At 38.4% G+C, this 27,478-nt stretch overlaps 2 protein-coding genes across 5 annotated transcripts; one reads left to right on the top strand and one right to left on the bottom strand.

The window, feature by feature from the left end:
• Nucleotides 1-277: 277 nt before the first annotated feature.
• LOC143707545 (uncharacterized) lies at nucleotides 278-11,543 on the bottom strand. Of its 3 annotated transcripts, none has more exons than XM_077200061.1 (5): nucleotides 11,458-11,543; nucleotides 11,092-11,238; nucleotides 3,142-3,264; nucleotides 2,847-2,962; nucleotides 278-2,770 (listed from the first exon to the last, which is right to left on the bottom strand). In XM_077200061.1, the coding sequence occupies exons 2-5, from the start codon at nucleotides 11,162-11,164 to the stop codon at nucleotides 476-478; spliced, it is 2,607 nt and encodes an 868-aa protein (XP_077056176.1). In that variant the 5' UTR covers nucleotides 11,165-11,238; nucleotides 11,458-11,543; the 3' UTR covers nucleotides 278-475. The 3 variants fall into 3 exon arrangements, with proteins under 3 accessions (XP_077056176.1, XP_077056168.1, XP_077056140.1); XM_077200053.1 differs by lacking the exon at nucleotides 11,458-11,543 and having other exon boundaries at nucleotides 278-847; nucleotides 989-2,770; nucleotides 11,092-11,422; XM_077200025.1 differs by lacking the exon at nucleotides 11,458-11,543 and having other exon boundaries at nucleotides 11,092-11,422.
• Nucleotides 11,544-14,256: 2,713 nt separating this feature from the next.
• On the top strand, nucleotides 14,257-27,478 carry LOC143717350 (glutamate-rich protein 6). Of its 2 annotated transcripts, none has more exons than XM_077209633.1 (11): nucleotides 14,257-14,511; nucleotides 14,855-14,913; nucleotides 15,146-15,256; nucleotides 15,344-15,436; nucleotides 18,323-18,492; nucleotides 19,100-19,167; nucleotides 19,951-20,120; nucleotides 20,378-20,460; nucleotides 24,155-24,310; nucleotides 26,180-26,402; nucleotides 26,528-27,478. In XM_077209633.1, the coding sequence occupies exons 1-11, from the start codon at nucleotides 14,481-14,483 to the stop codon at nucleotides 26,786-26,788; spliced, it is 1,425 nt and encodes a 474-aa protein (XP_077065748.1). In that variant the 5' UTR covers nucleotides 14,257-14,480; the 3' UTR covers nucleotides 26,789-27,478. The 2 variants fall into 2 exon arrangements, with proteins under 2 accessions (XP_077065748.1, XP_077065326.1); XM_077209211.1 differs by having other exon boundaries at nucleotides 14,266-14,511; nucleotides 15,143-15,256.

The following is a 27,478-nucleotide window of genomic DNA, read 5'->3' as shown; positions in this document are numbered from 1 at the left end:
ACGCAAATTCATTACATTTCATAGTGGATGTAAATTCTGATGCTATTTGCTGTATTGGATTTGTAAGCTTGTCAACCATGATAAATAAAGTACGGGTATTATTAATACTATTATTAACCATTTCCGATATATACACAAGCATTTTAAAAACCATCACTCAGAACACTGTTCATTTCATGGTATCAGAAATTGAAAAAGGCAGTGAATTAGATCTGTTTAGGCATCAATTTCACACCAGATTTTTTAACACTTGGGATTAAGAAAGGAAACTGCAAAGTACATTTCACAAAATTTATTTTATTGAATGGTTTAAGGTAATTATAAAAGAATGAAGCAGACATCTGCATATTGATATTAGGAGTAGGAACCACTTTGCAGTCTCTCCATATACACCCACACAACCTACATTAGCAATAATGCAGGAAGAAATCTCTCAAAACAAAGTGCAGTCCATTACCAAACAAATTCTGAATATTCACGGGAAAGATTCAGCAGCAATCTCTGAAAAGTCCACAAAATGAACTGCGATAGGGTCTTTTTCAGAAAACATTGAACTGAGTGGTATATAGTACTGGGGTGGGCCATTGAGAGGCTGGTTGGCTGAGGGTTTGCATTCAGCAGCTGCAGTTGTAGTACAGGGTTGAGGGGTGGTAGTTATAGGTGGCATGGTATGGGTTTTGGAAGGTTGAACTGGGTATTGTGAATAAAGCGGTTTCAAATAAAGAGGATAATTGTGGTAATAGTTATTCTGAGGGAATACATCTCCAGGATTCATTTGGTTTTGCAGCTCCTGTGTTGTTGCTGGTGAACTTGATGGGGAGGCAATGGGGATGGCTGGAGCTGGTTTCTTTGGGGGCTTTGGTTTGCTATGATGGTAATGAGGGTAGTAATTCAACCCAAAGTCCTGGGGGTATCCTGGAAGTTGAGGCTTCTGGGCTGGTGCTTGAGCAACTGATGCATCACTGGGGATCGAGAATCGAACTGGTACCTCTGGGGGCTTTGGTTTGCCATGATGATGATGAGGATTATGATGAGGGTAGTAATACGGCCAAAAGTCCTGGGGGTATCCTGGAATTTGAGGCTTCTGGGCTGGTGCTTGAGAAACTGATGTCTCACTGGGGATCGAGATTGGAACTGGTATTTTTGGGGGCTTTGGTTTGCCATGATGATGATGAGGAGGAGGATTATGATGAGGGTAGTGATACCCCCCAAAGTCCTGGGGGTATCCTGGAATTTGAGGCTTCTGGGCTGGTGCTTGGTCAACTGATGTGTCGCTGGGGATAGAGGTTGGAACTGGTTTCTCTAGGGGCTTTGGTTTGCCATGATGATGATGATGATGGGGGTAGTAATATGACCAAAAGTCCTGGGGGTATCCTTGAAGTGGAGGCTTCTGGGTTGGTGCTTGAACAACTGATGTGTCAGTGGGGATAGAGGTTGGAACTGGTACCTCTGGGGGCTTTGGTTTGCCATGATGATGATGGTAGTAATACGGCCAAAAGTCCTGGGGGTATCCTGGAATTTGAGGCTTCTGGGCTGGTGCTTGAGCAACTGATGTGTCACTGGGGATCGAGATTGGAACTGTTATTTTTGGGGGCTTTGGTTTGCCATGATGATGATGATGAGGATGATTATGATGAGGGTAGTAATACACCCAAAGGTCCTGGGGGTATCCTGGAATTTGAGGCTTCTGGGCTGGTGCTTGGTCAACTGATGTGTCGCTGGGGATAGAGGTTGGAACTGGTTTTTCTAGGGGCTTTGGTTTGCCATGATGATGATGATGGGGGTAGTAATAGAACCAAAAGTCCTGGGGGTATCCTCGAAGTTGAGGCTTCTGGGTTGGTGCTTGAACAACTGATGTGTCAGTGGGGATAGAGGTTGGAACTGGCATCTCTGGGGGTTTTGGTTTGCCATGATGATGGTAGTAATACGCCCAAAAGTCCTGGGGGTATCCTGGAATTTGAGGCTTCTGGGCTGGTGCTTGGTCGAATGATGTGTCGCTGGAGATAGAGGTTGGAACTGGTTTCTCTAGGGGCTTTGGTTTGCTATGATGATGATGATGATGATGGGGGTAGTAATATGACCAAAAGTCCTGGGGGTATCCTTGAAGTTGAGGCTTCTGGGTTGGTGCTTGAACAATTGATGTGTCAGTGGGGATAGAGGTTGTAACTGGTGTCTCTGGGGGCTTTTGTTTGCCATGATGATGATGATGGAAGTAATATGGCCAAAAGTCCTGGGGGTATCCTGGAAGTTGAGGCTTCTGGATTGATGCTTGGGCAACTGATGTGTCGCTGGGGAAAGAGGTTAGAACTGGTTTATCTTGGGGCTTTGGTTTGCCATGATGGTAATACGGCCAAAAGACCTGGGGGTATCCTGGACGTTGATGATTCTGGATTGGTGCTTGGGCAACTGATGTGTCGGTGGGGAAAGAGGTTAGAACTGGTTTCTTTGGGGGCTTTGATTTGCCATATTGGTGATGGTAGTAGTTAGGCCAAAAATTTTGCATAAATGCTTGAGTGTACCCTGGAGGTTGAGGTTTGAGCATTTCTTGGGATATGGGGGTAGATGGTTCACCAGTTTCAGTAGTTGATGTTTCTAGCATTGTGTCTGCTGCTGAACTCAGTGCATCAAGAGGAGAATCAGGCAGTAGAATCTGCAGATATGCAGGAGTAAAAGGTCCAATGAAGGTTTCATTTGCAGTTGTAGAGATCATAGGACAAGAAATGACTGCAGAGTTTCCCTGCCATTGCATCTGCATCACATAACTCCCTCCCTAAAAAACATCATGAACATCCAGGTTGGTCCTCATTTTGCTATGCTCACAATAAGTAGAATGGAAAAAGCAATACCTGTTGCATGATACCACATCCATCATAGGGTGTAGCATAGACAAGACCACTGTAAGTGGGAATGGTGTGTCCACAGTGAGGTGGCAACTTGGCAAGGGGAACAGGTGCACCATTACCTGTGATTTACATAAAAAAGGGGATTAAGACTTAAACCACATGGATTTTTCCTGTATTTATGCAGTTCACATGAAAAAAATCAAGTCTTAGTGGGACAGTAAAGGACTAATGCAACAAACTAAGATGTTGTGCTGGCATCAAATTCTTTGGTAAACAAATAAATAAATTCACAGGTTACCTCGACAAAGCTCAATTTGTGCTACTTCTGGACCACTAAGTTGTAACTTCATGAGATCACCACCACACCTCAATTTTGGAGACATGGCATCCCAAGCTGCTTCAGAAGAACTGACTAGCTGCCCTGTAAGCAAGCAAGCAGAGATGGTAAGTAACAAAGTACAAATACTAACAGTACTCAAGTAGATTTTTCTGTTATCAGTACTTTACTTATTTTTCTGACAATTTTTTACCCTCACTCCTTACATTTTTACACAAATATCTGTACTTTCTACTTCTTACATTTTCAAACCAGGCTCTTTACTTTAATTTTAATCTGTATTTGGTGGCATCTCTAATAAATCGTGAATCGGTTAGTCTCGACTGGCAAGCACTACGATTCAACTTCTGCGCTATACCAAAATGTTTCTTTCGATCAGAGTAATCAATGCGAGAGACTCGAGAATGGAGTGGAAGTGCCCAGGTTGAGCAGAGAGGCAAAACTACTTATCGGTTTAGGAGTTAAGTGCAGGTCAGTTTCATCTGGCTATTGTAGATTTGTATTTGATTACTTCGTTAAGCATCAAACTGCTGTTGGAAACTTTTCCTTCAGAGACCAGGAGACGTTGGGATATCTTTCAAGCAGAAGTTACTCTTTATTGAGGACTTTGCTGTTGCAACGCTGTAGTCATCCAAGTCTAACTAAGGCAGTATACATTTTAGTTTATATAGGGTAAGCGTACCCATTAAGCCCTTGTACCCTTTAAGCCCACTTTCAACTTTGAAGTAAAAAAAAAAAAAAGAGCGAATCATATTTTATGCTGCTCATTATTTTAATCAATCCAGTGATTTGTTACTTCCCAGGCATTTTTTATTGCATGCCAATCAGATATGGCAATGTTGAGTTAGCCCCACCCATGTGCATACCACCCATTGGGGGCAACAGTGGCTCATGTAGGTTGTCTACAAACCGAAAGGTTGGTGGTTCTATCCCCGGTTCCACCTGACCAAGTGTCGAGGTGTCCATGAGCAAGACACCTAACCCCAGCTGCTCCCGACGAGCTGAGTGGCGCCTTGCATGGCTGACACCGCCGTCGGTGTATGAATGACTGAGTGAATGGGTGAATGAGAGGCAAATATGTAAAGCGCTTTGGTGGCCATTGGGTCTGTGAAAGCGCTATATAAATGCAGTCCATTTACCATTTACTGTCTGAGGGGACCTCACACAAAGTCACCCCAAAACTTTGGTGTTTCGGGACCCTTCAGAAATCAATAAATTTCTAAAATTTTCAGCCATTTATTTGGTAACTACATTGATATCATGTCAAATAAGAGATAAATGTGTTGTGTTTTCTGTATGAACAAATAGTACTTTTTCCATTTAAATGAAAATTACATAAAATGATAGAGGAGTTTTATTAGCTTATGTTTAAAGTTAATCTCTAGGTTAAACCATTAGCCTTACAAAAAGATTGACTGCCAAAGAATTAAGCATGTTAACTGCAAAGAATACATGTTTTGTGATTCATTTTATATTAATTTAAAAAATAAATTCATCATAAATTGTTTTGTAGAGAAGATTAATTTCATAAATTAACTTTTTTTAAGATGGGCTTAACCCTTCGGAGTCTTGGGCTATTTTGGCCGTTTTTGAGTACTTTTATTTTTTTTAAATTTTGCAACATAAAAAAATGTTTACCATACCAATGTTTGGTATAATTTTTTTCAGCACAACATCACCTATATGATCAGACAATTAGTTTTTCACTTTGATGTACCCTATCAACATACTGGACCCAAAATCACACAAAAAACACAAAATCCGAATAGAAAAATTATAGCTTTTCTACTACAAAAAACACAAACATGCTCAATGAAGCATTTTAAAAGGCTTAAAATGTAAACACAAGTTGTAAATGTCAACATATACAGGTACAATTCAGATATAATCAACCTATATACAAAAAAAATATGATTTACAAAAAAAAGCGTGTGTAGCCATAGGCTTTTTTTCTTTCTTTTTAGCTCAGCCACTTTTTAAAAAATGTTGTGCACACAATTATTCAGAGAGCTATATTTAAGGCCTTGCATTCCCAGAGTATGAGGGTTCGCAAATAGTGCAAATACAACATAAACAATTTAAAATTGAGATAAAATTAAACTATATGCAGCAAAAAGCAGGTGTGGCAATAGGCGTTTTTTCTTTTCTTTTTTGCTTAGAAACTCTACAAAACAATTCATGTACAATTACACAGATATCTACATTACAGGGATTTCATTCCTTGAGTAAGAGGGGTTCCTCAATAGTGCAAATATACCATACAATAGGTAAAATGAACACAAAATCAAATTATACATACAACTATTTACAGCAAATATCAGGTGTTTTTTATTTTTATTTTTTATCTGTGCCTCTCCTCAAAACAGTTTAGCTAAATCTACTCCTAAACTACCTAAACTACTCCTAAACTACCTAAACTATCTACACTACTCCTAAACTACTCTCAAAATCTACTCAAACTCTTCCAAAAACTAGCAATAATCTCTCTCTATATATATAACGTATATATGTCTCTCTTTGTCAACTCCGTAAATCCTCTGCCTTTCAATTTTGCGTCTTAGCTCAGTTGGCTCCTCCTCCATTCCCTAAAATGTGCAGCCTGAATAGCAGAGTCAGCAGATTCACAAATTTTTCTCCGTTTTGTTTTATGACAAAAACCGACGAAGTTATTAGAATAAATGCAACGCCTGTCGCATCCCATCTTGCGTTCTTTTACGAACGCGTCAGTATTTTTTTATATAAAGTTTAAATGATCATATCTCCGTTTTTACTTGGTCTATCAACACAAAACAAAAAGTAAAATAGAATTTCAAGCCAGCACTTTCGACAGAAGTGGACGGCAGCGCTCAACGTGACTTTGTTTTTATGCTTCGACGTCTTAAACTGGTCATGTAACTTGATCACGCCGGCGTGATCGGCGACCCCGAAGAGTTAAATGGTACAGTGCCACAAAACGCATGCAAACTATAGCCAATACAAGCTAACCTTGAATAAAAAAAACTTAACATTTCTCAATGTGGGCACAATGAAAATTACTATGATACTTAGTCCACACTATATTTAAGCTCCATGCATGTATTTGTAAACATATCTTACATTTTTAAAGGAAAACATTGTCTTTTTTCACCATTACTCACTGTGGAACCATTTAAGCCCACCTTGTGTGTTTCAATGAGGAATCCCTCTAATTGCAAACTTTGATACATTTTCTGAAAGTTTTAATGATAACATTTCTTTGTGTACTTTTACCTTACTAACCTTTCAACCTTACTTACTACCTTAATTTACAACTCTATTTAGAGAGTTCTACGTTCTAGGCCTACAAATTACACATATTCATTCAAATGAGAGAGCCCGTTTTGTCCTAGAGTTGTTTATGTATAACCAGGCATAATTTGGGAGCCAAGCCGAGTTAAGGCTCCAGACTCCCGGTGTCTGGGGCCCACTAGGAGGCCCCCCTAAGCCCTATGGAGCCCTAACTCGGCTTGGCTCCCGAGATACAGCCGGTCAAACTTCCAGCTTGACTCCAGCTACAACTCCAGTCAAGTCGACTTTAGGCTCCAGACCACCGGCCACTAACACCTACCCATCCCACCCAGGGCTCTAATCAAACATTAGCAAAAGTATTTTTTTAATACTTCCCTGTCACTGAATAAATATATTGATGTTTTACTTCTTTAAAATCAATATTTTTTTTTTATATTTTCTGAATAAATTATGATGTGGGCTTATTTGGAACACACGCGGGCTTAAATGGTGCCAAAAGTACCAATTAAGCCCATGCCAGACTTCTCACTTTTATTCCTAAATTATCTTAATTTTATATTCAAAAATGTACATCAACTAATTAATACATTTTCAAATGAGCGATAAATCTTGCATTTTAACTAATTTTTTTCCTTATAAACCTTGTCAATATCTATGAAAAAAACCTAGACTTAGACTTAGTTTACATAGAGGTAGAGGCAATCTGAACAAAGCATGTAAATAAAGTACAGAAGTCAGCCTGTTACCGGAAATTCCACGGCCCTGATCTCATCAGCATACATAGACTGATAGTCTCAGTAGTCTGACTCAATTAACTTGCAATAGAGAGAACAAGACTGGCAGGAATCTCCTGCTGGAAAACTCTGCATACAATCAGCTGATATCATCCTCTATAACTCAAATGCTAAATTCAGTATACGAAACTATCTCAGTTTATATACTATTGTATTGGAACCTAAATTAAACATTTAATAAATTTGTAATACAACACTGCTAATAACTGTTAACAGCATCACCCCATTACTATCATCACTCAAAATACTGTATGCTAAAAGACATCTCTATTACCCATTGCAGTGGATCCCAACATTTTTTACTCCAAGGCCCCCCTCCTCTTCGAGTCGATACTGCAAATTTTCAAAATGATTAAACACCAAAATACAAATGCAAAATAAAAACGTTCTGAATGTGTGGAAACTTAGTGTTCTGAAGGCGGGTCGATGTCATCAGTGAATAGTTCCTCTGTCAGAACAAGCAATCGTCTAATGGTCATGTGTACAAAAGCGCCACTGATCCGCACAAACTCTTCCTAAACGCGTTTCGGCAATCATCCATTATAAAAACACTCACAGTAAATACAGTTTTACAACTACGAGAATACATTGAACTGTTCATGAACAAATACGATGTTATAGTAGTCAGTGAGCCGAGAGCGCACATACAAACTAAATGAGTAAATGTACAAACGGTTTGTTTGCATTAAACTACTGCATGCCTAATGTATGAGTCCTTTATGTCACTGTAATCATCTATACCTTCATTACAATTGTCATCCATCAAAACTTTATAAAAGAGACTGGTTTTCTTTATCCAACTGAAAGATGTAGTTTGGGTATCCTAAATTCATGAAGTTGGGTGTTTTGGGCCGCCGTTCAGTCTAGATTTCACACAGTGCGATGAGAAACGGTTTGAGATGCTCCCGAAACAATCAAATAATACGTACGAGAGAGGTGGTGCTTGGTTTAAATGGTTTATAATAAATTATTTCCTCATTTAACATAGTAATACAATTAATTTAAATATATTTCAGTCATTTTTTTAAGTAATCTTAAAATGCCCCCCACAGGTTAAAAACTACTGATTTATTGTGTAGTTACAGTAGCCTAGTAATTAAGCAAACAAATATTCACCCGTAATAGGTTCAGAGGGAGGGAGCTATGGGGCAGACAACCCTTTCAAAAAATAATTATGGTTTTACTAAAACCAACAACCATGGTTACTGTAGTTAAACCATGATAACCACTTGGGCTGGGACAAAATGTCAATAGGGCAATCGTTTCCTTCTCTGTGCAATAAAAGAATAGATACGCTGGCGCCAAATATCGATATTGTAATAAGGTGCTCTAAATAGATGTCCCTGCTCCCAGCGTCACTACTTCATGGCTCCTAGAGCTCATCACATGAATGAGGGCAACGTGAACAAGTTAACTAGCCTAAGAAAACGTTTTTTAACGGGGTGGTGGACAGCAGTGAGAGTCAAATAATAGATGCCCCAGCCATGTTTACGTCTAGAGTCTTGACCCACTTCGGCTATTATACCATTGTTGGGACAAACATAATTTGACGCTCTTCACGGAGCGCTTACACACATGATCGAGCGTTTGAAAGCAGGTGTCGATCAGCAGAGCCGTCTGATAGACGCCTGCTTGCAAACGCTACCGTGTGTATCTGTGCAAGTGCTCGGTGAAGAGCGTTTAAAAAAAAAAACTTTTTACAACATGTTTTGAAGCGTTGATCATTGTAGCCAATCAAAGACATACATGTTGAGTGCGTGAACAAAATGGCCAATAAAAAGCGTTTAAGAATCCGTTCAACAGCGCTCAAAATGCTAGGGGGAATTGACCCTTCGCTAAGCCCCGCCCTCCCTAGTTACTGTTGCTACACCGGTCAAGCTTTTGCGCCTGGCACGTCTATTACAGTGTGTATGCACCGGTGTCAGACATTCCCAATGAGATATTTAGTAATTTTTGGCGAACATGTGAAATATCTGAGAGAGCCAGACAAAAGGGACTGCAGTATGGATTCGAGGGATATATCCACGACATATGCAACCGATTAACGAATAATTCCATAAAAATTGAAGCTAAACCCTATAGTCCCAGCGCATATAGTCCTCATACTCTGACCATTCAAATGGGAAACACAAATTGAGGAACAGCTATGTTCGTGCACAGCAGGGTAAGTGAAATGTGAAAAACTAATAATTAGAAATCAAACAGTTTATCCTTAAATCTTGTGGAATAACACTAACACCGGGAGAGCCGTGATCGGATTGGGTTAACCCATTTAATCCCACCGGTCACAACAGTGACCGTACATTTTTTTTTTAATTTCTAAGGCTATAAAAATGTTACTGAATGATCTATCAATGCATTTCCAGCAGATATTGAAATAATAAAGGGTCTCAATGAAATATGTGGAGTGTCGCATGTTTACTGTAAATTGTCACATGACAAGAGCTGTTTACTTCCTGTTTGCGCCAAGAGAAGAGGATTGCAGCAAGAAAGCTCCCAAAGAAAAGATTAGTAAAGTATGTTAACAAAGATAGGACATACATTTTTGGTACACATCATGTTTAAGGTGTCTAGTATTGATATGCATTTGCAATTACTCAACTTTGTTTAATGTGGTTATAAAACTCACAAACATGTCACCGGCAACAAAAGTGACCGGTGGGATAACCCATTGTATCTACGCTAATACACATAGGCTAACTGTTCTACCTTACTTTCTGCTGCTACCTAACTTTCTACCTAATTTTACACACAGAAACACTCACATACACAAAGACTAGCTGTCTAACTAATTCTTCCTAACTTTCCACACACGCAATTACAGGTGGGCAAACACATGGACACCCACCCCACACACACGCACACCACACACGCACACCACACACAAGACACCCCACACACACGCCACACCACACACAACACACCCCACACACGCACACACCCCACACGTGTGATTTAAATGATTTAATGATTTAAATTCATTCATTTTATTTAAATTAGCACCGGTTAAAATGTATAAAACAGGAAAATTATATTTTATATATTCATTAATAATACACAGTTTAAATATCAAATTTTATTTTCATTTGCGTCCTATGCTGGCTAATTACTTCGTGTAACCTTTTATCATAACACTGAACAACTAAAGAGCGCGTTTCATAATAGAACTATATCTCGGGGTACAGTTGAGTTGATACACCTGTCTCAACTTACCCCGCTGGCCACCTCGCACATTTCTCTAGATTTCGCAATGACCTTGCTTGACACAATACCATGAAATATGCCAGTTTTTAGTGCACAGAATAACGTTTGTGATGATACCAGTTACGTTTAACAGTCACATAAGGATAATAAACTTTTGCCGATATCTTCGGATCGGAGATGCGTCCGTTTTTCAAATTTACCACGATCAAAGAGGACACCAATACGCATGTGCACAACAAAAATCACACTTGCTGCACACGCAAGTTACAGGTCTCAACTGTACACACAGTCTCCCTAGCAGGGCTATACAAGTTGAGAAGTTAAATGTGTCAGTTTACACACAACGAAAAATTTAAGTAGCCTACATTTCACAACCTCAGCCTTTACTTTAACTGGAGTAAAAAAATAATAATTGTAGCCTAGTCCGTAGGGCTACATCAACTTTTACCAGAGTCTCTTTAAACATTAGTAGCCTAGGCTATAGCCTACTCCTACTTGATGTGTATAGCCTACTTTTGCCATCTCTTGGAGGTATAAGTAACTAAATAAAACAAACTGGAAAGGCTTTGCAAACACACGTGAAATTCCCCCTTCATTATATTGGACTGAAGCATATGGAATTAAACCAAGCGATCATTAGGCCTACCTGCGACAATGGGGTCGTCACCAAGGTGCTCAGAATCAGCCAAGGACTCATCAAATCCCTCGTGGTCTGACATAGATTGTTCTGATATAATCCCGCTCTCTCCATCGTTTGTTTCTTGCGTTCCAGATAATTCCACACCTCGGCACTCTATTAAAATAATGCATGTGAAAAAAACAAACAGTTTCTGCCGCATTTTCTCATACGCCATTCTGCAACGTGCGTGTTCCAGTGACATGTGTTTTTTAAGCATTTGTACATTTTCGCGCATTTAAGTAAAATCACCTGTTATCTCAAATAGATTCCGTCTGCAGTCTGCAAGACTTCACGTTACGCCCCTTTAAGTTACGCCCACTTCAAATTGCTCACCTGTGTTGCCAGATCTCCCGAGACAAAAGGCAGAGTAACATTAAATTATTCCAAACAAAGAGGCGTCAGGCAGACCAACACACATCAGATCAGCCTAATGGGAGGGGATCAAGCAACCAAGCCCGTGAATGGCTCTGGTGAAAACAAGCCCAAAACAAGCTACTTTTTCTCATAGACAGAAAATAGCTTTTTCTAGGTTTCTAGCCCCCTAGGTTCCGTGAAGAGAAAAATAAATAAACTGTGTGCACAGTTTTACAATCCGGGGGGACGGATCGTTTTAAACTGTGGGTACAGGATTGTCAATTTACATCCACGTGGACAGATTGGTAAACTGTGCACATTTTTTTTTTATTTTTTTTTTAAATATTACCCTATAAGAGCCCTAACTTTAGTGAAAGTGAAATTAGTGAAAGTGACACGTGATGGCCAAGTATGGTAACCCATACTTGGAATTTGACCTCTGCATTTAACCCATCCAAGTAAGTGCACACACATTAGGAGCAGAGTAGTGAGTAGTGAACACACACACACACACACACACACACACACACACACACACACACACACACACACACACACACACACACACACACACGCGCATTTAAGCAGCGTGTGGAGCAGCGGGCAGCCTTGAGTGGCGCCCGGGGAGCGATTGGGGGTTAGGTGCCTTGCTCAAGGACACCTCAGTCATATTCCTGCCGGTACTGGAATCGAACCAGCAACCTTTTGGTCACCAGTCCAACTCTGTTACCATTAGGCCATGACTGCCCCCAAATTTACAAAATGTAAGCTTTATTGCTTTGTTCCATGAAAAAACTAAAGTAGCCTATGTTTTTAATAATTTTTCAAAAACATGCTGAACCAAACGGCACATAACGAAACTATAACCCCCCTTTTTGAGAATGGATATTACAATGCACTATTAAAACTTGGTTGTAATTCAAGAAAGCTTTGGAATAAAGACCTAAGTTTGGTCTTGTTTTAAAGAAAACACTCAGCATTTTTTTGCTGAGGTCTGTAAGAGTTTTAAAGCAGTCTTTTAGTAGGCTAACGCTTTCAGGGAACGCTAACGTCCGTAACATTGTTTTTTCCTCATAAATGCGATGAATATTTTATTTTCTGTGGAGAGCCAACCCTTCTTCATCCAGTGGGTAGTATTACTTTAGGTTGCGCAGTGTAATTCACACATATTTCACAGAATTACTAAAAAAAATTGGCCACCTAAAACTTTAAGATTTTTTTGTGTCATGTTCTGTGTATTTCGTTAGCAAGTTTGGATCGCTAACGTTACATCTTGAATGACTGTAAACTGTTGAATGAATGAACGAGTGTCCCGTCAAGTCTCGCTTGTTTACTTCGAACCGGAAGACGCGCCCACTTTTGACGCAAGGCCTCATGGGACATAGGAAACTTGTGGATATAAAATATATATTTTACAAAATATTTTTACTATAAAATTACTATAAAATCAAAGCCATATATCCAACCAAATTGTGTTCCAAATTTGAAGTTGATATCACAAAAATTGAAGTTCCCATGAGATTTTGTTTAGGCGTAAAGTTAATACCAAAAATGACATAAATTCAATTTAATTTAATTGTATGCATTCTGCTGTAAAAAATTAATACATTTCTGTCCAAATATCACTTCTGTCACAAAATATGGAACCTTGAGACTCAGACCTTTCTGACAATGTGTTTTGTCAAGATTAGAAAAGGTTTTGATCATAAATTATGGGCAATGAAAAAGTATGGCAAAGTATGTGTATGAATTCAGGTACCATTTTTTTACCATTAAGTGACATCTCAACCATTTGGTAGAGGCCGATATTAAAAAAATTATGGGATGTGTTGAAAAAAAAATACATTGAGTGTGGTTAAGGCAACATAAGAAGAAAAACATTTTCCATCACTTTTTTTCTTGGTGTGGAGTTTAAAGGGTTAGACACAACAAAAACAATACTTTGAAAATCTGATTGTCAAAATAGAAAATGGCACGTTTTCGCTGGCATCTTGCCGACAACATCTCGTTTTGAGTGTGACATATGCGGTTCTGTGTGATTTGGGCCCCATTCCTCCTGTTACGCCCCTCTCTTGCAGTCCGCAGACAGACATCTCACGCGAGATTCAATGCCTGGTCTGTGTTTCCTCGTGTGTGTTTTTTCTTCTCTCTCTCCTCCAAAATCGAATCTACGGCATTATTTGCATTAAGAAAGCTGGATTCCGCAAATGAGCAAACAAATAAAAGCTTTATTCTGGTTATGTCTAACTTTATTTCGCGACTTTTTATCTTACAGTTTTAGCACTAACAACGTAGCCTATATTTAAATCTATATCTATCTATATTTTATATTTAAATAACAAAAAAAAAATATTTTAATAGGCCTATAGCAAACTTTTCTGTTAGCACAATAAAACATGTCCTAAAAGTTTAAACAGTCGTTAAAAGTAATTTGTAACGTTATAGAGGTCCCATGCACATAGGCGTTGCTAAGGTATCCCGATTGCAGGTAGGCTATGGCTATTTCCATGCGGAGTTGTTACTGTGTCCTGACTAGATTGACATTTTGTGATGGATATTTTACACATAAAATACAAACATATAGTAAGAGAAAACAAATAAAATAGACTATAGATGACTTATTGGCGAAAATACTAGTTGTGCAAAGATCATAAGAAACGAATGCAAATGTGCTTCTGGTGTTTCAAGACGCTGTCTGAACACTATGGTCTCCCACAGAGTTTGATATTACAGGCCGGACAACTCCTCTCAAATATCCATGGATACTATCAACACTGAACTGGGTGCATGCCTTCAATGCACTGCCGTGGAACAATCCAAATTCTTTCCATCAGGTTTGATCAGTGTGACAAAGCGGAAAAAAACTTTATTAGACAGTCTTTCAGTAACCGAAATTTTCCCACACAGTGTACAAGAAACTACAGGCTAAAATTAGTCCAGACCATTGGACTAGCGAATATTTGCTCCCAGTCGTAGGTCTACATCAGGAATACCCATGTGATATGGAAAATCAAGAGGAAACTTTTCAGCCAGGTGAGCACGTGAATTCATCATCTTTTGCAGACTTTGTTTAGAATTTAGAGTGTTGTTTGTCAGAAACCTGATAAGTTTTGTAGTTGTTTGTACAGTTATAAAGTGATTTTTTCTGAAGTTTTTTAAAACCCTAAAGTGATATCAATGAGCTAAAGTGATATCAATGAGCTATATTTTAAACTCACACGCCAGAATAAACAACAGATCAAATTATGCATTTTCCCCTTACATTATGATGTTAAGACATCTAACTAAAACACGAAAATAATACTATGATGTGTATCAGACCCATAAATGATGATTATAATTGTGTGCATATTCAAGTTACTTTTCACATTATCAGATGCTGGTTATGCAGTGATGGATTCAGAGATTGGAACACTGATCAAATATATTGATTGTGTAAGAAACATTTCTTCTGATAATTTTGAAAAGCTTTTTAAAGTATTATTTTTGTACTTTTCCCACATCACTTATAAGCCTCTTTAGTATGTTTAAACATAGGCCTACTTTAAACATGAAGTATAACACACCCCACGCGCTACTTTTAGTGGTGTTTTAAAAATGCATGCCTTTTCTCTTATCCTGTTCACCCTAACGGTCTCTCCACACCATTTTCTGTACTGTCCAGCAGATGGAGCAGGAGTATTTCCAAGCACTGGAATCCTCACCAGATCTCTGTCATGGGCTCCCAGGAGTCCTAAGATACAAAAGAGAGTCCCAGGAGAGGATGTACAGTCAACAGGTTGCCTATTCATTTGATTTATGTCATTTTAAAAGTGTAACATCTTAGAAAATTACTTATTTTAAATAAATCATGTGTTTTACCCAGCCCCAACCTCAACGGGACTCTCCAATATGCTGTCAGTTCTGTGGTTCGAAAGCCTGGCCTCCTCTGGATCCAGGATTTGCGGAGACTCGAGAGGTTTGTCTCTTGTGAAAGGAGTCAAGGACATAGCCGACACAAACACTTACTGAGTGTTGGGGAAAGTTACTTTTAATTGTAATGCGTTTAAATATTATGTTGCTCCCTAAAAAAGTAACAAATTGGGGCAGTTACTTTTTATGGAAAGTAAAGTGTTATCTTACTTTTGCATTACTTTTTTTTCACCTGTGCTGGGCTTGCTTGTTTTTTTTTCAAATTTTTTTTTATAAGTCAAGCCAAGTCACGTGTAATTATTTATTTTGTGCATTTTACAATACAGATTGTTTCAAAGCAGCTTTACAGTGAAAAAAAAAGGTTGTTTCAGCTGTACAGCAGATTTAGAAGAAAATAGTGTCATTGTCCAGCATAGGTAAGTTCAGTGTTGATTAATTTGCTGTAAAAATCATTTGTTATTTACTCAGTTCATTTACCTATACAGCCGCTCTGGAGAAAACAGTGATGTCATCGTCCAGCTCAGTTCAGTTCTCATATAATGGTGTCAATCAGGCTGATCAATAATATAGTTGAATATTAAGTGTCCCCAACTAAGAAAGCCAAAGGCGACAGTGGCAAGGAACCAAAACTCCATCAGGAGACAGAATGGAGAAAAAAAACCTTGGGAGAACCCAGGCTCAGTCGGGGGGCCAGTCCTCCTCTGGCCAACGAATGAACAGTGTATGATTATGATTCAGGCAGCATTACAGGTCAGAAGTCAGATTGGTTTGGAACAATCAGAATATTATCCAGTTCATCTGGTTTAAGATCGGAGTCGTCAGGTGCATATGGAGACGAGCTGACACTTCAGGGATGTGTTGTGGTCGTGTCCAGGCGCAGGTCCACCATCTGATCTGGATACGGCCCGGGTCCGGCTGACTACATCATGCGTTGTGGCGTCAAGGTGAAGGTCCTCCATCTGCAGTCGATTTTGATATTCTAGGTATTGTCAACTGGTCAGAATTTTGATATTGCAATAGACGTGAAGGACTATAATGGGTTAAGAGCTCGCTCAAGTACTGGGGAGCTAAACCATTTAGTGCTTTGTAAGTAATCAGCAATATTTTAAAATGTATACGATTTAATAGGGAGCCAATGCTGTGTGTTGACAGAACCGGGCTAATATGGTCATACTTCCTAGTTAGTAAGAACTGTTGCTGATGTGTTTTGGACCAGCTGTAGTTTATGTATTAAGCGTTCAGGGCAACCACCCAGTAGAGCATTACAATAATCTAGCCTTGAGGTCATGAACACATGAACTAACTGTTCCGCATTTGTCATTGAGATCATATGTCGTAGTTTAGATATACAGTATTTTTAAGATGGAAGAATGCAGTTTTACAGATACTAGAAACGTGACTTTCAAATGAAAGATTGGTATCAAAGAGCACACCCAGGTTCCTAACTGACGACGAGGACTTGACAGAGCAGCCATCAAGTGTTAGACAGTATTCTAGGTTATTACATATGGAGGTTTTTGGTCCAATAATTAAAACCTTGTTTTTCAGAATTAAGTAGTAGGAAATTACTAGTCATCCAGTTTTTTATATCGGCTATGCATTTCGTTAATTTTGTGAAATGGTAAGTTTTTTCAGAGCTAAGTATCATCAGCATAACAGTGAAAACTAATGCCATGCTTCCTAATGATATCTCCCACGGGTAGCATGTACAGGGGAAAAAGTTATATTTTTGGCAAATGTAAAGGCCCTTTCACACCAAAATTGAAAGGAATAATAGTCAAGGGCCTGTCCAAATACTTGACCACTGCACTTGACCACATGACATGTTTCCTGAATTTGGCCCAAGTGTTCAAGTAGGCATGAAGACCGCAAGTGTGTGTAGACCATTTGATTACCCGATAGGGCACACTTATAGGGTTGCAAAAATGTATGTTTACACAGCTTTATCTTGATTTTCGATACTTTGCATTTTAAAATAAACTTTTAAATGTCTGCTCAGTAGTTGTAACAGAAGACTTGTTGTGGTGCTTCTAATTAAGTTATAAAAAGCAGTTGCAAATGTTATGTTACAAAATACACACAGCCTACTCTTTGCACCAGTGAAATGTGCAACACTTTCCCCTAGTTTCACAGACAAGGCTTAACCTAGTCCAGACTAAAATGCACGTTTGAGCTTTTTTAACTGAAAACAACTTGCACTGACATATCTTAATATATGTCAGTGCCATTGTTTTGTCTTAAGATGCACACCAGTAATGTTTGTTTCAAAGACATTTTTATAAAAACTACTTATTTGTCCTAATTAAACTAAGGGCTAATCCTGGCTTAATCTAAGCACTGTCTGTGAAACAAGGCCTTTATGTTTTACTACCAAATTATATCTCGTGATTTCGAGGCATGTGAGTTCCCGAACATGATGCATGATGGGATCTTGGGTTTAGTGTGTGTTCAGAGCACTGCACTTTGGCATTTTGGCATAAGACATGGGACAGTCTTGTGAACATACTTCCCGTCGCATGCACGTGTAAGTGGCCAAGACCGCAGGTGTGGGTATTTGGACAGGCCCAAAGTGTCCATCGTATGCACACTTCAGAATCTCATTTTCTGAGTTTGCATTTCACTTTTTCACATCGTGTTATACTGTATACTGCTTTCTCTCAACATGGGGACAGGAGAGGTGTCAGTTAATAATTGGTAAAACAAAGTAACTTGTGCTACTTATTTAAAAAAAAATATATATATATATATATATATATATATATATATATATATATATTTTGTAGTACATTTAAAAGTAATGTTTCTTTACTAGTTACTTGAAAAAAGTAATCTGATTACATAACGTGCGTTACTTGTAATGTGTTAAACCCCAACACTGCCATTATTGCTTCAACACTTTTCCTGAATCTATGAATGTCTAATCGGACTTCAGGACTTCTGCTGTGAGAACTACAGAGAGTTGTTCGAGATTATGGTCCATGAAAAGCATCTGTCTAAGAGACGTTCTGAGGCACAGTCAATCGGACCTGGTCGACTAGATGACCCCTTCATCAATGAGGACGAAGAGCTACAGGATAAAGCACGAGAAAGAGAAAAACACAGGTTTGATTTGTACAGTACTATACACTACTGCTTTAAGGTTTGGGGTCAGTATGAATGTTTATTTGTTTATTTATTTAATATTTTTTATTTCAGCAAGATGCATTTAATTGAACAAAAAAGTGAAAGTAGAAATCTAAAAATCTTTCTATTCATCAAAGAGACCTTAAAGAAGCATTATGGTTTTCACCAAAATATAGCAACACAACTGTTTTCAACTGATAATAATACAGAATGTTTCTTGAGTAGCAAATCAGCATGATTTCTGAAGGATCATGTGACACTGAAGACTGGAGAAATTATGCTGAAAATCAGCTTTTACATTGCAGAAATATATTACATTTTAAGATATATTTAGAAATATTATTTTGAATGATAATACTATTTCACAGTATTGGTGTTTTTACTGTACTTTCATAAATAAATGCAGCCTTGGTGAACATAAGAGACTTCTTTCAAACGATAAAAAAAAAAAAAAAATACAGACCCCAAACTTTAGAATGGCAGTGTACATGGCATATGCTCTTCGCTGTGTTGTTATTTGAGCATGTTGTTATGAAAATTTAAATATGTGATTTGGTTTATACTTATTCCTTTGGCTTCGTTTCAGACAGCAGCAGAGAGAGAGACAGAGATATGACAGAGCTGCTCATTCCAGTTTATTGGTATCAAAGAACAGTGAGTATCCACATGTGTCACGGTTTGGTGTAGACAGAAGAAGATGAAGAGGCAAAAAGCTCCAATACAAACCTTTACTAATAATATAACTCCAATGGGTACAGACAGGCAGGATGAACTGAGAATGGACAAATACTGGCTGAACTGAAAGGAACTATACAGACACTGATGAACACAGATTAACAGAAACCAGGTGACACAGATGATAATTAACTAGACACAGATGATGAACTAAATGACAGTAACCATAGAGACAGATGAGTGGCGGGAAAACAGAACAAAGGAAGACATGACTAGGGTTGACTGTGACAATATGTGTGAGCGAGGATGTGTTTGACAATTTACCAATGGATGGATAAGTAACAACAATGAATGTTCACACCTAGAAATGAAAATTCTGACATTATTTACTCCCATGACTAGAATTTACCTTTCCGTGCAGTCACCATATATATGTACTGTATATACAGTTTAAATCGAAATTATTCAACCCCCATTGCAAATCAGATTTATTGGCAACATTTACAGACTTTCAGCGGTTTGCAATGAACAAATCAAACAAAAGGAATTGAAATAGCACATCACAACAAATGTTTCAAGTGGTTTCCCCAAATTCAACTGAAAGTGCAAATTTGAATGACTTCTCCAATCTCAAAATTATTCAACCCCCTGTAAACTTGATAGTTTTAAAGGGTGTGTGTGTGTGTGTGTGTGTGTGTTATTACTAAAACATAATTCAGTGACAGCATGTTGAGGGGGTAAATTAATATTTTCTCTCCTCAGATGTGCCTCATGATAATTCAGTTATCAGTTTCCGTCTCTCTAACTGTGCACCCAAAGAGGATCTTTGGAAAGTTAAAGAGTACATGCATGTGGACGAGATCTCCGGACAATGGACACGTCATAAGTCTTCTGCACTGGGGTCAGTTGAGTTTGGCTTAACTCATCACCAGGTAACTGACCATAATAATTTACTCTGTTAGAAAGTCGTATTATCATGGTATGGAAGAAGCTTTGTTTCCGCCACGGAATAAAAAATAAGAAAGGTAAGTGTGACTTTTTTTTCTCTCGGAATTGTGAGTTTATATCTAACAGTTCTGACTTTATAACACGCAATTGTGGGATTATCTTTTAATTGATTTTAATTCCGTGGTGGATAAAGCTTCCATAATGAGGTCCTTAAACTAAACATCTGGTCTCTTTTTTTCAGAACAATTCAAGTTTCTTGGAGAAGTACTATTCTAATGGAGATAAATTTCTTACTGTGTTTCCAGATGGTTCTGCACAAGTTTTGTATCCTTTTAGGATTTCGTCTTTACTGATTTTTATGAAGTAAACATGAGAACAACTTTTATATTGTTAGTAATACTTCAAGATGAACACTTGTTTGACCGAAGCAACTTAGCTTTACTTAATTATCCATACATACATATATATATATATATATATATATATATATATATATATATATATATATATATATATATACACACAACCCCAAATCAGAAAAAGTTGGCCTGTTTGTTGCAGTGCAGATATGTCTCTTATGGAAAATGTATGACCCATCATGAAAAGGAGAATCAGGCAATGATGACCACAGAATGTTGAGCGACTGTCTTGTATCAGACAAGATTGCGCAAATATTCCACTAGCAAAACTCCAACAATTAGTATCCTCATCTCCCAAAAGATGAAAAAGTGTAATTAAAAGGAAAGGTGATGTGACACAGTGGTAAACATGTCTCTGTCCCAACTTTTTTGAGGTGTGTTGCAGCCATCAAAATCAAAATTTGTTCATATTTACAAAATACAATTATGTTGGTCAGTGAAAAAATTGGAAAACTTTTCTTTGTACTTTTGTTTAAATAGAATTTAAACAAATCACAGATTCTTGATTTTAATGCATTTTACAAAATGTCCCAACTTTTTCTGATTTGGGGTTGTATAAATATATAATTATGGCTTTTTGTTTTATTTGTTCAGCTCTCAATCATCATTGCATTGCATTATATGTTTTGCCCCCACAATAAACATTTCATAGCGTTGATCATAAAACTAAGCATTTAAATATCTTAGTAAGACATATTTGTCTGGCGATGTGTAGGCTATTGTAAATGCATGATCACAAAGGATAACAAAAAAATACTTTAATAGTAGCTAAATTCCATTAGGAACACGTAGGAGAATCACAGGGAATTAACCACACTTAATGCCTGCTACAGATTTTGGCAATCCTATAGGATCATTACAAATCACTGTACGACATGGATCTAATAAACTTGGGCACGACATGTATGTAGACTGTACAGTGATGACATCTATTGAATCATAGGCTACGCCACAAGTTAGTATAGAAGAATAAAACGTCATCAGCATGTGCTGGTGATAAAAAAAGAAAGATGAATCGCAATTATGGTTCCCTATCGATATGTTTCACTCATAAAAACTCCTTTTTCTCAGAATACTGAAGCCTTAAAGAATCACGCAGTGAAACTGCACAAGCCAATGGCTGTGCAGCAGAACTGCACAAACCTATGCACGCCGAAGTACGCCGAAATGGGCAGGGCTGCTGTCTATATTAAGCAGGAATTTCGCCATAGGATCTCAGAATAATTCTCCTTCAGCGATGAAGATCTTCTCCTCACTGGACTCTGAGACAAGACAGAAGAAGCCTTCGCCCTGTCGAATCAGCCTCACAACGGCTATCAGATGAGACTTATAGAGCATATTTTTCACTAAAATAACTTTTTTGTTTTAAAACGTTGCGCCCTTGAGCACGCCGCTTGCCAGGGCCATTGCAGCTGAGTACAGCGCTGACAGCTCTGCAACTGAAAATGTTGTTTTTGTTGATGATGTGAGCGTGCCGTTCCCACAGCAAGCCGCGTTTATCAAAGACGGACGCTTTCACTGCGAGAAATCAAGTCTCGCCTCGCTGCACTCGTGTTGCGCGACTCAGCAGCGACCCAGGCTCAGCGGAGCCGGAAGTCAAGCTACGCCTCTGCCCGGCCAAACGCTACCCATTTCCTCTCAATATTGTAACAGGTGCTATTTTCCCGCCTCAGCGTGAGATGCAGCCTGTAATACTTCAACCATTTGCCACTCGACTCAGGGAATGGGAGGCCATCTCATAATACTACTTCCTCGCTCCCAAAAAGGAGGGTGGCCTCAGACCTCAATTTCAGAGAATCAGGTAGGACAGACGTGCAGCCCTTCTGGTGACCCCTCTCTGGAGGAATCAGTCATGGCTTCCCGAGTTGATGCAGATACTCGCAAAACCCCCGTGGCCAATTCCCCTCTGGAAGGACCTCCTTTCCCAGGCAAAGAGAATGATTTCGCACCCTCAACCCAAGTTGTGGGTCCTCCATGTCTGGCCCCTCGACAGGAACCTATGGACCTCTCCGCGAGAGTCCTAAACACTATTTCTGAGGCTAGATCCCCATCCACAAGACACCGCTATGCCCTTAAGTGGTCTGTCTTCTCTGACTGGTGCACAGTCCGGAGTGAAGACCCGACGTCCTGTGAGGCTTCACTGGTACTGTCTTTCCTGAAGGAGCTGCTGAAGGGGCGCATCCCTCTCCACGCTCAAAGTCTACATGACGGGCATAGCAGCATACCACGCTCCTGTGGCCGGCCAGTCTATAGGCAGAAACATTCTATAGCCAGATTTGTTCATTTTCAGAAGGCTCAACCCGCCTTGTCCCCCTCACTATTCCAACATGGGACCTGTCTACAGTCCTTAGGGCCCTCCATTCGAGCCGCTCCAATCAGCCGAGCTGTGGCCCCTTTCGCTAAAGACCGCCTTCGGTCAAGTGAGTTGGTGACTTGCAAACTCTCTCTGTGAGTGCATCTTACCTTGAGTTTGGCCTAACTACTGTAAACTACTGTTCTCCATTCAGAGCACAGGTCATTGCTCTCTCTGCTCTTCAGAGGGCAAGCAGGAGTTGCATTTACTTTGCCCTTTTCGGGCCTTAAGAGTATATATCTATAGATCTCTGCCCAGTTCAGGCAATCAGAGCAGCTCTTCTTGTGTGAAGAGTAAATCATCGTCTTTTTCTTACGTACTAGAGCACGTACGCATGCACATGCCCTCTCTTTAAAATGCTGCTTTAAATCCCTTGACAATCTAAAAGATGGGATTTGTATATATTCTGATTTGAAATGAAAGATATAGATTTTACTGAATGTCAGCTTGCTTATTTTGCTTACGATAATGATTTATTAAGCCCACATGTCATGCAAACAAGAAACTATGCTTCTAACCACAGGTCGAGATCTGCTGTTCCAACCACTCAACTTTGTGATGCTGTTTGCGAATGTTCGTTGGAACCATAGTTTCGGAAAATATAGACTCGCTGAACTATAACAGCGGAATTTGCGATCTGGCTAACGATGCTTTCGGGAAACGCACCCCAGAACAGGGAAAACAGAACCAAAACACAATGAATCCAAAACAGAGCATGTTACAATGTTATTGGGAGATACAGAGCGAAATCTGACATTTAAATGCATTTTAAGTAACTTGCAAATCTGATATAAAATCTCATTGATTTACATTACAAGCTATAAGAATTTCATCTTATTTTTGGGTCACATAAATATCAGCAACTGCATCTAATTTTTCTCCTAAAGTTTGAGCTCCATATTCTCTATTGTCGATATTCAGACTATGATTGTCAGGCTTTACAGGTATAAATGAGTAATTAGTAATATCTGGGATTGTAGTGTGACTTTAGATTTCACTAAAAGACACTAACTATAAGTATTTTACTGTACAAAAATAAAAGGCTGGATTGTGGTACAAACTATATATCATTATAAAAATAGAGTATTTCTTCAATGACATTGGTAATGGAAAACTTTTGCATGGTGCTATCTCGATGCATCCTCACAGGGTTTGACACCTTGGGATAAGATGATTTTACAGTGATTTGAAAATTAGTTAACTTATTATCTATTGCTGTAGATTGTCCTTATTGTCATTGCAATAGCTATCCTTCAGGAAACTTGGCTATCATCATTCTCTGCTGTAAGAAGGAAAGGATCTGTATCGTACGGGATGACACGACAACGACTCTTTGTCCAGTCAGAGCCCTCTTTCAGTCTAATGGCAGAGCCACTTGTTACCATTGCAACGGCAGCATTTGGTATGGTCCAATTGCTATTACACTGACTCGAATCTGAATATCTCAAATGTACTGATTCTTGATCTAGGGGAGGAGTGGAAAGTTTGAAACCTTAACGGGATAGTTCACCCTAAAATGAAAATTCTGTCATCATTTACTCACCCTCATGTCGTTGCATGCCTTTCCTTCTTCTGTGGAACACAAAAGAAGATATTTTGAGAAATGTGTTTTCTAATGTGCATTTTTATGTTAACCACAGACTTTATTTTAGACGTCTAACCAAAAACCCTTTAAAAAAACGCCTTTAGGATGATAGAACCGGAAGTGCTATCTGGCCTACAAAAATACAGCATCCCTGCAGCGCTCTATTTGGATGACAACATTTATTTGACAATAAATACCGTCACACAGATGGGCCCAGAATCTAACCACAGGAACATTAATATTTATTAAGATATATTAGATATCATGAACATTAGATGATATATAACATTAGATATCATGAACATTAGATGATATATAACATTAGATATCATGAACATTTACTCACCCTTGTGCACTTCCAAATCCTGGGACTTTCATTAACATACTATGTACTTATTGTAGGAATGACACTAACTACACTGAATCTACCTCTAAAGTTTCTAACCCATAACTTAACCCATGTAGTTACCTTACACTACTCAGTACTTTTGGGGGTAAGTACATTAAAGTACATTAAAAGTGCACATAGTGTAAAATAAAGTGCAATCCAATATTTGTAAAACTAATATGAATCAAGCGGTTGAATACAAGTCTCTCAAAGAGACACGATTGATTTATAAAATTAGGGTTTTATTTACTTCTTATTAATTAAAAATGGTCTTTTTCTGATTCCAAATCGCAAAAACCATAGATAGTAACATAATCCATTACTACTGTTTGGTTACTTTTGATCTAACTTGTTTGTTACATTGAATTGAATATTCAATTCAATGTAACAAACAAGTTAGATCAAGTAACCAAACAGTAGTAATGGATTATGTTACTAACTCTAGTTAGTATAGTTTTTGGAATTCTATTCAATTCAATGTAACAAAACAAGAATATAGAATCGAATTGAGAATATATTCCATTCTTTGTTATCAACAACAAGTAGTGCATTAAACATTACATTACGTCAGGGGTTCGTGATGGAACTCCAGGGGGTTGTGAGTTTAATGAAAAGCTAATAATTAAATAAATCAATAAAAAATAATACAAAAATTAATAACTGACTAGTGGCAGGTCTGTGTGTGCAATTTCACAAGACTAGAAGACTTTCTGAATGTATATAAAAGAAGTGCTTTTTTTAAGAAAGGAAAATTTAAAACATAAAAAAGAAGAATTATGGAGAAGCAATAAATTATGAATTATTTACTGCCATTGTGTATTCAATAAAAATTTAACTAGTCTGATTACAAGTATTTTAATTACGAGTATTTTAAAACGTAATATAATCTAATTACTAGTACTTCATTTTTGGAATCTGATTATGTAATACAGATCACATGTAATCAGTTACTACCCAGCATTATATATAGTGCTGTCATCTATCATAAAAGTTTGTGTTTATGTGTGTATATATACACACACACACACACACAATCATTGATCAACACACATACATAAAGCACATCAAATTAAATGTACTTTTTAATGCTTGAAAGTTTTGGCTTTGTGGGCGTTTAATAGATGGACATAAAGGAAAAATATCTTCATTTGTGTTTCTAAAGGCTTATGGGTTTGGAACGACATGAGGGTGAGTGTAAATGACGACTAACCCGTTATAAATTGAACTCTATATAGCTAAACTATAGTATAGTATAAGTTCAGTGAACTGTGACGTGGCTCTTGTTCCCTGATGAGCAGGTTGTGTATGGATGCTTGGGGTGGGCGGAGTCTAGATGAGAGCGGGAGAAGGATCAGAGCGTGGAGCTGGACAGCCCAGGCTCAAACACCAACACCCCTGAGACCACTCTTTCTGTCGCTCAACAGAAATATAGGGGTCCGGGTTCTTGGCCAACAGTTGGTGTTTGTGTCATTCCTTGCTTCAGGACAGCAAGCCAGGTTCAGAGTGAGCAGCTGTGAGTCGGTAAGAAAGTACACAAGTCCTGTCTTTTAATCTGATCACCAACATTAGAGTTTGAGACATTTTCTTGATCCGTCACACTTAATACTCAACTCAGAGTGTTTTGTCTGCCGTGTCTTTGCTTACAGTCCAAAGAACACAACACTCCTCCTCAGCCCCTCATGTGTAAAGAGGAACTAGTGCTTCTGGCATGCAGGATTGGCCTTCACATGGCTCTGATACGGTTACAGCAGTGCCAAGCCTTCCCATCCAGCCTCACACATCTGAGGATCAGACCTCCACCTTTCCTTCACTCGCTGGTCCGAAGACTGCGGAGTTTGAGCCACAGGGTACAAATGGAAGAGCCAGACAAGGCCTTTATCCAGCGCTGTCTGCAGGCCTGTCCATGAACTGACACTCACACAAGACATGCAAGTCTCGCTTGACTAATAGTGCAGTCACATTAGCGAAATTTCATGGGCAAAAAAAAGTTCCATTGTCTATTGTCAATAGTGTAGCGATTATGAAGTACAGAGCTCACACAGAAGTCACTTTCAAACCAAATTTGCGTGATAAATAAATATACGTGAAAATCTTTCAACCTCACTTGAAATTCCGATTGCTTGGATTCTTATAGGAACGACAGCTAAATTGCCTGCTAAAATATGTCAATCAGGGGTAAATGTGACCATACCTTAAAAAACTTGGTAAAAAAAAAAATTAACAATAAATAGAGGTTCACCATAAAAAGTGACCACAGAAAGAAAATCTTAAAGGGACAGTAAACCCGAAAATGAAAATTATCTCATCATTTACTCAATGACATCAATCACATCACACAATTATTTTGACTTATATCTGAATAAAATAAGCACATAGTGAAGCTCACTCGAGATGTATCACAGAAGGACTATAACTTAAATAGAACAAAAACAGTCAATATTGTGTCTAAAATGTAAGTAACTTAATATGAACTACTTGTTTATTAAACTATAAAATCAATGTAACATTTGCAATTGTGATAATATATGTCAAAACAGCTCCCTTGGTCAGGTTACATTACTTTATCATGTTATAAATAAAAAACGTAACATTTTGAA

This window comes from Siphateles boraxobius, unplaced genomic scaffold (genome assembly GCF_051911475.1).
Source record: "Siphateles boraxobius isolate OS27281-9 unplaced genomic scaffold, OSU_SipBor_1 1, whole genome shotgun sequence".
NCBI classification, from domain to species: Eukaryota; Metazoa; Chordata; class Actinopteri; order Cypriniformes; family Leuciscidae; genus Siphateles; species Siphateles boraxobius.
Note: the sequence above shows the minus strand (reverse complement) of the source record. Positions and strands in the feature narration are given on the sequence as shown.